General features: G+C 38.2%; 1 protein-coding gene across 3 annotated transcripts in view; it reads right to left on the reverse strand.

Moving 5' to 3' along the window:
* syt14a (synaptotagmin XIVa) overlaps positions 1-13,832 on the reverse strand; it is a 36,840-nt gene extending 23,008 nt beyond the window's left edge. For 2 of the 3 annotated variants that reach the window (XM_067480267.1, XM_067480265.1), the window contains exons 1-2: positions 13,733-13,832; positions 1,992-2,039 (exon numbers count right to left, since the gene is read on the reverse strand). In XM_067480267.1, coding sequence (XP_067336368.1) covers positions 1,992-2,039; positions 13,733-13,745 — 61 coding nt within the window. In that variant the 5' untranslated portion in view covers positions 13,746-13,832. The remainder of the gene's footprint in view (positions 1-1,991; positions 2,040-13,732) is intronic. The other variant, XM_067480266.1, reaches the window with a different exon arrangement.
* Positions 13,833-14,488: the final 656 nt, after the last annotated feature.

The raw sequence follows: 14,488 nt of genomic DNA on the forward strand, positions 1-14,488 counted from the left end.
CAAGTAAAGGTGCTGCATGAGAAATAAATAACCACATTTCTTTAGTGTGTTTATGCAAAACCCCTGTTATCCTCTTGCCACTGTGCTTGAAAACCTTTCTAAAGGAAACACTAAATGTTATTTAAACCAAAAGTCTTTTGTCATCAAAACAAGCAGAAGATGACTGTGATAGGCCGCATTCTTCTTAGTAGTCATTCTTCAACGCTGAAGAGTTGTAAGGCACAAAATAAATACCCCACAATACCTGTCTGCCCTATAGTAAGGCCCCCACCTGGACCCTCTCCAGTTCGCCTTCCAGCCCTGGCTAGGAGTTGAGGATGCCATCATCTACCGGGTGAACTGCGCATATGCCCATCTGGACAAGCCTGTGGGCACTGTGAGGGTCATGTTTATTGACTTCTCCAGTGGTTTCAACACCATCAGTCCAGCTCTGCGTGAGAAACTGACAGTGATGCAGGTAGATCCTCCCACTGTGTCCTGGATTGTTGACTATCTGACTGGCAGACCACAGTATATACATCCCCAGCACGACGTGTCAGACAGAGTGGTGAGTAACACTGGGGACAGTCCTCATAGTTGTCATAGCTATGAGGACTGTCATTATCAGAAGGGCCAGTGACATTGTGGGGACAAGACTATTTAACAGCAGTGTCTGATTCTGATTCTGATACCTAAAGAACACTATAACTCATAAGGAATGAGGCTTCTAGCTGCTGCCTCCACGCTAAAAGGTTCCTGTTCTGAATCCCGGCCGGCTGTGTCCTTTCTGTATGACATTTGCATGCTCTCCTCGTGCTCCTTGTGGGTTTCCTCCAACAGCCTAAAGACACACATGTTATGTTTTTTGGTGACTCAAAATTGTGAATGTGACTGTGAACGTTTGTTTATCTGTTTTTGTCTCGGTGTGTTGGCCCTAAGGACATGACTACTTTTCCAGGATGTACGTCGCCTATTGCAGCTAACAATGACAGCTGGGAAAATCCCCCTCCCTTGACCCTAAACAAGAAAACCGGTTAAGATAATGGATTGATTTATGGATAGATGCTGGAGAGAAGAACATCTGGACTGCTCAGCTGAACCTGCTACAACTAGTCAAATCAGACTCAGGTGTGGGACTAAGTGCTAATCCTAGACTACTATTTTTGTTTATCATGTTTAGAGCAGAGTAAAGGAAGTATTTTGTTCACATGGAAACAGTTGCCATGTTGAATGTCAAAAAGCACAAAACCATCTCAATACCACAAGACACCCACACACTCCACAGGCAGCTCATAAGCACTCTTACCAGCACTCCCATACACTCTCCCACACATGTGCAGGATATGGGCTGAAGCACAATAACTATTGTATTGCCACAAACCTGCTGGCTCACATGCATACTTGCACTCACGTGCACGCACACACACACACACACCCGTATCACACACACACCAGTATCAACAATCACATACTAAGAAAAGGGGTAAACCCAAGCAACACCCAAGCACTCACTTACCCAATCAGACTTTTCAGCTTGTCCATACACAGTCACAGTGACAAGTACCCTCTCAATCCACTTGTGCATTTTGTTTAAATGTCATTTCCATCTGGAATATGTGAACGAGAGGCACCGATTCCTCTGATGTGACATGAGAAATTCTAATTATTTTAATGATTTGAGTGTCTTGTGACAACACGAACAAGCCAATAAATATTTGTATACTTATTACTATCTTTTATTTATCTTAGTTTTAATTGTCAAATTGTGTCTCGATTTTAAGTAAAATAAAGATTATTGAGGGGTTTATAAAAAACAATGAATGGAAGCACAAGGCACAAAGAACAAACGAAGGATGAAACATACAGCAGAGCTCAACAACAGTGAAGGCAACGCAACAGTGGAACAGAAAGAGGACACAAGGACAAGTTTTAACTGTGAAAGTTAAACAGTGGAGTGCGAAATGCAGTGTGGGCTCAAAGGCCAACCCCCCAGCGGCTCTGATCTGCCCTACCTTTTCTGACGCAGATCAGCTCATGAACTCCACAGTTACGCTCGCCACCTGGAAAGACAATGCAGTTTTAATGAGCTACACCGTGATGGAGGAAACAAGGGACAAACAAACACCATGGCAACACATTGATACATGTTAAGATACATTTAGACATAATTGCAAAAAAAACATGGACAACACAAATAAAAGACACTGGCAGAGACTGGATGGTACAAGGCAGTTGTACTGTCTGTTACTATCTCAGTTCTTGCACAGAAGCGTGGACATGATGACGGACACTAAGTCGAATTGTATTTTGTTTTCTCTTCAATCTCAGTAATGAATTAATGGCCAATAACTAGAAGTGGTTGACCAACTCGTAAATTTATCTGTTTTTTGACAAAAAAAACTTTCATTGTCACCTAACTTGCTGAAATAAAGTAAACATGCGTATTTACCAAAACTTTTTTGTTACAAACAGTTGTTTTAAATGCCCCTGTATTAAGACTGTGAGGTGTCATTCATTTTAGCTGACAATCCCTCAAAACCAGAACATTCACTGAACAATGTCTCAGTCTGCAGAGTCGGCCGCATCTCTGTATTTTGAAAACACCCACGGATAAAATCTTTAATTTTTTTGCAGTTTGTTCAATTTGCTTATTGTGATTAGTAGCTCCACCAGACAGAAAAGATGAAGGCCCAAGATATTTTATAACATCCTCGGATGACATTTTGAATTCCCCTCACAGGCTTGCTACAGTGTAAAAACCAAAAGGGATGTCAGTGTGTGACCTGACTCAAGAAAGCATTGTTGTAAAGAAAGTACAGCTCAGTGATGCTTATCTATGGAAAAAATTTGGGTTTTCTAATGTCACAATTCACAGTATAATTTGATGGTTACATAAAGGACCAAACACAAGACTGGAATGACAGATGGATTTTTGAGAAAATGTAAATATTTTCAGACTAATTTACAGAAATAAACATAGTAACTCCAAAATTTAATTCAGGTCTGTATAAACTGCAGGAATATGATGTATTTGGAATTTATGTGCTGTTTTAAAGTTAATCCATGGACAGTTTTAAGATAAATGTATAAATCTGTGCGACATGATGTCAGTGTGGTATTTAGATTCACTCATTCAGGTGTGTTTTTGTTATAATCCACTCATCCAAGTTCTTAATTCAAAACCTATGCAGAGGGATGCTCATGAAATAAAGGTGTGGTGTCGTGAGTCTTTCACATGCTCAGTGACCGTTTCGTATTTTACCAGTATCAGGGGCTGCAATGAGCCCGTTAAACATTGCACATATTTTTAGAATCATCCTTCACGTTGGCCGTCATTGTCTTGTTAGTTTCGGAAACATCACGTTTTTTTTGCGCCCTCGTGAGATACTTGTCCATTTTCCAGCCTACACATGTCTAGTCATGGAAATACCATGGCAGTGGATTTGTTGTTGTATGTCCCTAAAATGAGTTTGGTATGGTCCGACACCAAAACAATAGTTCCACCGGCTACACGTTCTGACCTGAAAGAGAAAAAAAAAAAAAAACACCCAGGAGCGATCTTGGTTGGGGCCAAAGATGTAGACCAATTGATTGGCCTTGCCATAAAAACTGAGGATGCAAAGCACCAAACATCGCTAAGGGTCCACCAGTCCATTAGTATATCAGCAATTAGATACCTGAACACCCAGACGGGGGCCTTCCAGACAGCATGACTGTAAATCAGAACTATTACTCACACTTGTGAAGGCCTCCCAGTCTCTGAGCTCTGCCGCAGCCTCTGGGATCTGCCTACAGGTTGAGGTTTCAAATAGCTCTTACTGTTTTCAGCAGTAACACTTCAACTGTAAGACTTGTGTAGTTATGAACTAAAAAACTGACAGCAATCAAACAAAGGGCATCATTTGAAGTACATCACTTCATGTCTGTCATGAAGTGTGAGATTTTGTTATGACGTGCACTTGTGGAACAAATTGCCATACCGCAAAATATTGTTTTTTCCTCCTCCTCTGGTCTGTTACAGCCAAAACTATTTTAAAGTCAAGTGACAGAAATGATCTGCAATCCTTTTACTACTGAAATGACATAACTATGATAAGATTCAGATTATTTCCAAAATATTTGACCAAGCTCAATAATTCACATCTTAATAAAATCAGAAAGTCAAGTCATGTTAGGTCTCTGACAACCAAAACAGCAGAAATAGTCACACTATTCACACGTAATAATTTATTGTCCTTTTTACATACGTTCCAAATGTAAATCTACTGCATATGTATGTGTGGGAATTGTAAAACTAGTGTTAAAATTAAGTGCACAGCTCCGAGCTGCAGTGACTCTTATTAACAGGTTTTGCAGCCTGTAGAAATCACATCTCATAAGTCAACAACACTTAATTTATAAATTATTTAAATTAGTTAGACAGTCAGTTATCATATGTTTGTCTTCTGCAAATTGCAATTGATGTTTTTTTTTTATTTGACAAGGATCAAAAAACAAAACAAAGAAAAGATGAAATTAGTCCCAGAGCAAAACATTCAATTTTTTTTCCACAGCTGTCAAAGTGTATCGAAGGTTCATGCAAACACAAACTTCAGTAAGACCTAACCCAGAGAACGTGTATAGATTTCATGTAAACACTGAAGGAAGTAGTGACTCCACATGACAGCACTGTCTGGAAATGTTCCCTCCCAAAATGTGAGCTGAAGCCGACATCTTGCTGTTGTCCAGCAGATTGATCCAGCAGCTGCGTGTAGGAGGAAGCTCCTCATGCTCCTTCACTTACCACACACCTCACTCGTCAAAAATAACATTTTCTTGCAAGTGGTCTTGAATATGGTACACAGTGCTGGTTGCTTATATCAAATAACAAAGCTATTTCTCTCACATGGCTTCAGTATTGCAGGACAGATATTCCTTTGCCAATTCACAAATTTTCAAATTTGCCTTTTAATCAGTGGTGAGGCTGTTTCAAGACACTGTGTTCTACCACTGCCGTCTAACTTTCACTGTTTGCATTATGCTGCAACACTGGCTTCATTTAAAAATAAATAAAGAAACATTTTCACTTCTTATGATGTCTCACCTTACTAGCTACATATATCAAAACATATATGTTAATGTAAATTAGACCACAAAATAGGCAAATGAATGAATGTGTATTAACATACTTGTCTAAAACATATTTGAAAAACTAATATGAACAGACTGCCAACATTCATTAATACAAGGACAAACTGATGCCTTTTGCATAGATTCCCTCCCAAGAAAGGAGGCATGACTAAATTGATGTTGTTAATATGTAATGTCATTGTTAAATGGGAATGCCACAGATTTTACACCTCAAAGTCGGTCTAAAAGTGAGCTTGCCTAACCCTGCGTTGTATTGATTAAGTATATTGACATTGCTGAAATCTCACCTGCCAAAAAATATTTCCCCTTAAAAGTATTTTTTACAAACAGAATTCTCTCTAACATTGTCCTTTTTACATATGTTCCATATGTAAATCTACTGCAATTGTAAAACTAGTGTTAAAATTAACATACTAAAATGTTTAGGATTGTATCATTTTCCACAGTAAATACATAAATAAGTGTAATGTTTTTGTCTAGTTTGTGTAATGGGGTTTCTTAAACAGCTCTACTGCAGCAGTTTGGTTTAGGAGTCTTACTCAGAAGCACCATGGCAGTGGTGATACCAGAGGGGCCAGCGCTGCCTTTCCACCCAGAATATTCATTAGTACCTTCTGATGGCATATGCCTATTATGTTAGAAGCCCTGGCACTGTGAAGACACATGAGAGGTGTATTATTATAGGTTTATTATTCTGTTGTACAACATATAAGTACATTTGTGAAAACAAAACAAATATCTTGCAATTAATTATGTCTCAAGTTATGATAGCTTATTTATCAGATGCGTAATGTTCATTACTTCAGAATCAATGAGCCAAAACTGTCTTGATAATACGTGCAAAAGAAACAAGTCATGACATTAAAGTGATTTAGACCATAATGAAATGTTGAGGCCTGTGCTTAAAAATAGTTTATTTCTAAGAACAGTGTAAAAATGTTTAGATTTCTTTTTTGTAAGAATGAAAGATTGACTCATTAGAGAAAAAAGGGTGATGGTGACCAAGGTGGAAGTTAATAAAGTAAGTAAATAAAGCAAAGTAGAAATGCAAACTAGTCAATGGCAGGAGGTTCCTTTTTTACGTCAATATAACTTCATATACAGTTAAATAAAAAGAAGCATTTCTTCTACTAGCACTTTGTTCAATCTCTTCTCCCTATAGCCAGTGAGCTTGCTTTGTAACCCAAGTCTTTAATTTGATAAATGACTTAACTTGATTGTTGTACGTGTATGTTAATTTGTAAATTGTTCATAGTGACGAAAAAGAAGAGAACAAATATGATGGTTATCTAGTGAGTATTTCATGCACACATATGGATTTAAAAAGCTGGGACAGAAATCTCAGGTCCTCTGATCAGAGCTTGTTAGTTTTCCCTTTGCTCCAAGCTCAAAACAATAGGGGACTGTGCTTTTGAAGATCGTAGCCCCTCACCTATAAAACTCTCTACCACTGGATTTGAGAGCAGTGTATGCTGTGAATGACTTTAAAAAGCAGCTAAAGACACATTTGTTTAGATGTGCATTTGCTAAGGTGTGTATTTTTTAGACATTTGGTTTCATGGGTTTTTTTTTTTGTTGTTTGTTTGTTTGTTCTGTAGCTTTTATTTGATTGTTGATTTCAGCACACAAAACAGAACACAAAAACCAGGTGAGCAATGTATCTACTCTTGTGAAATAAGTTTTAGAGACTGGAAATAGAGTAGTTTAATACATTTGTTAACTTCCCATCAAAGTACAACCGACTGTCCTCTTGTTTTCCGAATCAATTAGACACAGTGCCATGAATTTGCCTTTCTTATCAAGAGTTCTACAATGTGAATACTGCACATGCACACATTATAATGACAATGCTATAAATTATATATCCTGCAGCCCTACTTGTGAAAGAGCACTTTTACTCCCATGACTATAAAATTTAGCAAAACTAATAACAACTCAGTGAACCTTGAACTAACTTATACAACTCAGGGACACCAGAGAGAACAATGCGCAGAGTTTGAAGATTATCTCCCGTGTTTTAAGGGCCCTTTGTGTCTGTACTGGCTGTTAACATCCTGTACTAGGGAGATGTTTACATAATCTTTGCTGGAATCAAATGAAGCACCAGTTTTGATAATTTTATGCAGTTTCTCACCCTTAACTCCACCAGGGAGAATGTCTAGTTTCAGCAAACTAAATCAAGGTGGCCTTTTAGTCTTCCCTCATTCAGACATCTAGGGCGGGGCAAAGCAGCATTTTTAGGGTTTGTCCCAGTTTCCATTAAGGACTCTCCTCTATCTGCCCCCTCTAATCGGGCTGCTGAAGCTAACATGTCTGGGTTAAGGAGAGAAGAATGGACTAAGACTGTGGCATGAAAAGTGGAGCTGAAACTTTGGTTATTTGTTGTTTGAGGTCAGTGAAGAGAATGTGCTTTGGGAAAAAAGAACTCAGGGAAACAAACTTTTGTTGTTCCCCATTTAGGTTTCTTCTGCTATACAGGAAAGTGAGAGTTAGAATATCTTGTATAATAATCATGATGTAAACATTTGCAGCTGGAGAGGTAAGGAAAGAGATTTAAACCAAGCAGAAACAGATACTGTAGCAACTATATTGACACCAGCAACCAGTCAGTTTAGCTTAGCAGAAAACACAATTTAATTACCATGTTATATCTAGATTGTTTAATCCATTCATTATATCTGCTGCTAGGTACACTAGCATTTAGCAGGTTTACCTGAACCTTATAGCTTAAAATAGCTGCCTGCTGCTACTGAAAACTAGCCTGAAACAGTAAATCTAGGAAATGGCACTTAAGCAAAAACACTAACATTGCAGGTAATAAAAGCAAAACAATGAGCAAAAGATACTGCAGAGCTGAGAGATTATTGTCTGTAAGACTGTTACTAAGAGTGACCTACTAATATTAAACATAGTCATCTGAACCATTTTTTTTAAATAAAAAGGTATAAATGTGCATTAATCCAACTTTACACTTCTTAATAAATCCATCGATCCATCCATTATCAGTGACCGCTTATATGTGTAGGGTTGTGGGGGGACTGGAACCTATCCCTGCTTTCATAGGGTGGGAAGTAGGGTTCACTCTGGACAGGTCGTCAGTCTATCTCAGGGCCAACACACAGACAAACGACCAGACAGAGTCACCAATTAACCTTAACATGCACGTTTTTGGACTGTGGGAGGAAACTGGAGTACCCGGACTAAACCCACGCAAGCACTGGGAGAACATGCAAACTCCACACAGAAACGCCACGTTGGCCAGGACGCGAACCTGCAAAATGCTAAAGTACATCCAAGTAAAAATAATTATCAACTTCAACTAAACATTCAGTGATCATCTTTATCAGTAAAATAATGACAGAATCAGTTTTAACAAGAATCTCTTTTAACAAGAGCAGTAATTGATTTATGAGGCAGATTGTTGTCATTGTCAGCATGAAAATCCTCAGTGTTTTTATTAAAACTGTCAGACAGGGTTAGCACTACATCAGGTTGTTCATGAAACATGTTGGTGTTGGCCTAATAAAAAGCATAGGGGAATGACTTCGGAATCAGCTCTAGCTAAGCCAATTAGCTTGTGGAGGATACAGAACGTCAAAGATTACCCCCGACAGTTTAGCTCCAGGTTTATAAAGCAGCAACAGTTTCTTCAGACTACACTGCTGCACTAGGTTTTCTTGTGGGGAAAGTGAGAATTGTGTTAAGTCACTGACAACCATTGCTCCATAGCCCTGGGCAATGAAAACACACTTTCAAAAATAGTGCAGTTGATACTTTATTTTTAGAACTGACAAAGTCACACATGTTCGTTTTATTTCACAAACACTGTAAATCTGGTAACATTTTGAGTCTGCAAGCAAACTAGCAGACAATTATTCTTTCCACCACAACTGTATCTTCATTATTTATCTATGTTTTTTCACTGAAACAAATTCATCAATCACAGTTGTTGGATTAATGCTCTACCCTGCTCAAACAAGGATGTAAAGGCTTCCCTCAGTTTCTTGAAATCCAATTCCTAACCTCACTGGTGATGTGAAAACTGGAGAAGCAATCAAAAAAATAAACTGCACAACAATCACGCACCTTGTCTCATCCAAACAAAAAGACAAATCTCATATATGGCAAAAAAATTGTTAATGGTGAGTCAGTGCACTGGATGTGAAATTCATTTAACTGCTTTGCCCATGGGTTAATAGCCCAGTGTGGGTGTTTGTATGTGTGTCTATAGATGAAAGGCAAAAACTGTAAAAACTACTTGGTCATCACACTCACACTCCACAGGACAAACCTCTGAGGTTCTAAACAAAACAGTCCTTGGGAGTAATTATAGTTGTACTTCAGTTATCACATGTTTAAACTACCATTGGGAAAGTATCCTATTTTAAATACTAAATACATCAGAATGATAGTTTTACATTATAAAACTATCATAATGAAGACTAATATCATCTTTAATTACAAGTATAACTCATTAAAACTATCATTATAAAGACTAATAATATCTATTCCATTTATCTCATAAAAAATATTATGATATTTTATACACCTTAAAGCTACAGTATTGTCACTGATGTGTAGCAGTAGAAATATGAATAATGTAATTTCACATAGACTGAGGCTGAATAAAGTGAGAATGAAAAACAGTGGACTGATTTTAAGTTTCCTGTTAAAGCTATTTTGATTCCTAAAAGTTTCATATTGTGGCTTTTAAGCGGCATTAATTACTTTTTTTGTGGCTTCAGCTTTCTTCAGCAACTGGCTGAAAGATGATAAAATGTTTTCAGAACTGAGGGGAACTGAAGAGTTGGTGACAACGACTGGATCTATACAACAAGTATCTTTCATAACACACATAGCTGGTCTGTAAATCAAAACAATAAGAAAAAAGATGGTGCAAAACATTTGTGTAGAGCTGAGCAGATCTCCAGTATTAGATGATCATTCTCCGCTGGTTCATTATGAGCTATACCTTTATGCTTAACAAGATGTTTATGATATTTCATTTCATTCATTGTTATAATAAAATATTGATTAAAGCAGCTTTAATTATAAGTATAACTCATCAAAACTATCATTATAAAGACTGATATCATCTTTACTGTCTATTAGCCTATGAGACACTGAAATCTCCTGATTTCATTGATGGCACACAACTGGAAAGAGTAATGTATTGCTCTATTCCAGCTAAGCTGTCTCACGGCTCACATTAGCTCAAATGGTATGAAGACATACTGGCAATTATCATCTAATATCCTGTTTCCCACTCTCTGACAAACAAAACCATAGCATGTTGGAAACACAGGGTGAAATATCCTTGACAGGAAGCAACTGGGTTTATAAAAGAGACTTAATATTTTTTAAGAAAACCACATACTCTTTGTATTTCCACTTATTGGATTTAGCTAAACTGCTTAAAAGAAGCATTTGAAGATGAATAGCCCATCGGGTATTTCAGCAAGCTTTGGAAGACAATGTCTAAATGTCATCATGAAGAGCTTATTTGTTGCTTGTAATTTTAACACATATTTCTACAGCTCAACACTTTGGTTTCTGCCTACTGTATACTTGGCTCCAGCTCAGCTCTCAACGAGGCTTCATCCACACCAGACACATTAAAAATGCCACGCGTGTGAGCTGGGCTGCTTTCGAAGTGCTGGCCAGAAAACCAGGCCTCACCTGGCCATGTGAGATCCAGCCGGGTCGGCAGTCGATCAGTTTATACAGTTTGTAATGTATGTCAAGATAGTATTTGTACAAGGGAAGCCAAACTTTTGTAAAGTCCTCCATTTATTAAAGTAATTAGGATCAATTTTTACATCTTTCAGTCCATTTTGATTATTATTTAAATGTCTCTTCTAGTCACTTAATAAATGTCCACAAGTTATTCACAGAGAACCTAAAGAGTTCTGATGTATTAGGTATTTAAAATAGGATATTTTCCCAATGGTAGTTTAAACATGTGATAACTGTATATTAGGTAAATAAACACTTGATCAAACAACTGATTGTCAGTGACATTATTTTAATAAAACCTCTTTATACTTTAAGTATTCAACTACAAGGCTTTGAAAAGAGCAAAATGTTGTGCTTGAGGTTGTTGCATCAAACAGATGCAACAGATATGCTAAAAAATGTCATTTTAAATTAATATAATCTGATGTAATGGTTTAATACAATTTGAAGAATTAGCTGTTTGTTTACTGTTGGTTCTTTTAAAAATTTCCATTATGTATTGAGGAGATTTTAAAAATTTGACTGAGCAAAATAACCAATATAAACATGATCTGACAAACTAAAATTTCTTTAGATCTTATACAATTAAAAATTACGTATTTATTAAATGAGATGCCAAGTTGCACTCTAAATAACAGCCCCATTTATTTTAACACAGTCAAAAACATGAAAACAGCTAAATTAATTCTTTGCTCAAAAACGTCCGTTCCTGTTTTTGTGACACCTCTTGATGCTCATCCAACCTAACATCACAAGTACAGCGAGAAACATCAGCCTCCCACTGCTGCTAACAGCCCAGCCTCTGGATGCTGACAGTGTCAGTCAGCCCCACAGCTTTATAAACCTCAGCGGGGACCAGGGGAGATAAAATATCACAGACAGGAACCGTTATAATTGTGGGCTTTCATGAACACTTTGCTGACAACTGTAGCGGGAAACTGGGGATCAGTGGGTGGGGTAGAATAAGCACATAACTCAGCTTAGGTGTGGTTGTGTAATAAACTGGGGACAAGAAAGGTATCTGCGAATAATGGCAGTGAGCAGTCAAGGGTTAAAGAGTCACCTCTTAAAGAGTTACCTAGTCTTATGTTGATTCTGTATGGGCATAAGAAAACACTTGTGTTTAGTTTTTTATTTATTTGCTTCTCTAATATGTCAAATAAGGATACACATCGAGATACAGTTGAAAAAATGATAAGAGAAAGAAAGAAAGCAAAGGATGTGTTTAATTAACTGCCCCCAGTGGTAAAATGTGAAATGTAAGGAAAATGGTCCAACGAACAAGTTCCTAATGTGTTCAGAGTTCACTCAAGTGAAGTAAATTGAAAAATAAATAAAATAAATATCAAATATAGACTGGCTGATTATTATGAAACAACACATAATGCATCACTCTTGATTATGGTTCAGACTAAATAAATTAAACTGTACAGATGAGACTGAGGTCTTCTCCAGAAACATTTGATCATATTTCCAGAATGATGTATTTTTTAATTTCGGGGTGTTAAGTGGGATTAGCAAAACCCAGGAGGCTCTGGTGAATGGTCTATTTGCCTAGTTTATGGCCAGACCTGGAGTGTTCACACCACTGTGCTGGTTTCTAGAGGTGAACCCTTCTGTCCCATATTCATGATGTCTCATTACCTTGGTGTTCTTTGGTGAAGACCTTAAATATTTAAAGGGTTGGGGTCCCCAGCTAGTGGTTAAGACACATACTATATTTTTTATATTAATATCACTTGCTGCATATCCTCCTTCTCTCTCTTTTGTCTTATTTCAGCCCCACCTCATCTGCCCACTAGTAAATGAAGGAATAAAACTCCTACATGAACACATTTTACAGGGTTTACTATGTGAACTCATTCTACATTGCATCTATATTTAAAAGCAAATAAAATCACTGTGAAAGAAAATGTCATTGTGATTATTTTGACCCGTTCAGATAAGCGTACATTTAGGTTATTTCATACTTTACATCATTCCCTTAAGTGGACAATATTCTTTACGTCACATCTTTTGTTCCAAAAGGTCAGGACTCTGGCATTTAAAGTAATATATTCCAAGCCAAACACTGTGATATTCAAACCAATAAACTGCAAACAAAAGCTGCTTAAAACCTGCAAAGTTACATAAGCCGAGAAAGGTGAAGAGGAAAATCACATATTGTCCAGAGTGCAGCCCTCAAGGCAGTTGGAGGAACATACTGTCTAGCAAGAAGAAAATCATAGTAATTAAAAAACAGGATAAAATACAATGTCCTTATGCAACAGCAGCTAAACTTGGAGTTATAATTGCAAAGCTGAACTGGCGATTTCCTATCTACACTTTCCTACAAACTTGGCACGAAATATATCCCCCTCTGTCTCCACCACTGGTCCCACTGATTGAAAGCACTCTGTGTGTGTGTGTATGTGGTTTGCTCCCTTTAGAGCAAGTTATAAAGTACCAACACTCAGCGGGTCAACGCAAAGACCACAACACTTTCAAATGAACCAAATGACGGACACTGAAATGAGCTGTGAAAACACAGCCAACGAGCACAGGAAGCACAACTTTCAGTCCGTCTGTGTTAAATGAGTCCCACGGTGTGAAAGCAGAGCTGTCCCTTCAGCACCACCGGTACACACACTGAGAAAACGCCGCTTCAAGATCCCTCTCTCCTCCGCTCTCTCCCTCACACACACACACACACGCGCGCGCGCGCGCGCGGCGGAGAGAAAATCACCGCCACAAAAGCATAAAAATCACTTTCACAGAACGCAGACAAAGCAAACGTCAAGCTTCTGAAGTCATTTCACTTTTTCCTGTACAGAATTCACCTGTGACATGTATTGTTTCCAGTTGAAGTTAATTACAAGCAGAGGAGAGACGTTATTGGCCTACTTACCATCAATCGCCATGATGTTCTGTTTTGGCTTCAACCAAAGCGGGCGGGGAAGAAGGGGGAGCGGCCCACTGCAAGGGGAGAGACGGGGGAGGGAGGGGGAGGAATTCAGAGGATGGTACAGTCCGTGAGGAGAGAAGAGGAAACTGGCTGTGTGAGACAAGTGCTGCACAAATATTTAATCAATCATTTACAGCCAAGAGAACACATGCTACATAGGCTCAGCACGGTGTATGAGAGGCAGACTGCTGTGCTTTGCTATGCTCCTCCTGATGCTTTTACAGCTTTTTAGTTTAACCAGCTGAAAGGTTTATTTAACAATGCAGATACATAATAACATTACAAAATGTATTTATGTTCAGATACATGTGTAGATACTAATACAGCTTAATCATGCAGCCAGCTAAGACGTAAATTACTTTACCAAGCTGTATTTAAATCAATACTGTTTGCTATAGGATGCTAACATGTTATAGCTAAATATGGATCAAGAACAACGGCTTTCGGCTTGTCCCTTCAAGGGTCACCACAGCCGAACGCCTTCCGTACGGCATCCAGCGTTTTTACTCTGGATGCCCTTCCTGCCACAACCCTTTCATTTTATCTGGGCTCAGGACTGGAACCAGGGTGGCCCTTTGGGACTGGGTGGGGTCACACCTGGTTGTGTTGGGATTTGAACCCCACGGCCTTCTGTATCCCAACCCAGGGCTCTACCACTGATCCATCTGGCTCCCCTTTGTAGTTTTAATAAATACAATA

The sequence above is a fragment of the Channa argus genome, chromosome 16, assembly GCF_033026475.1.
Source record: "Channa argus isolate prfri chromosome 16, Channa argus male v1.0, whole genome shotgun sequence".
Taxonomy (NCBI): Eukaryota; Metazoa; Chordata; class Actinopteri; order Anabantiformes; family Channidae; genus Channa; species Channa argus.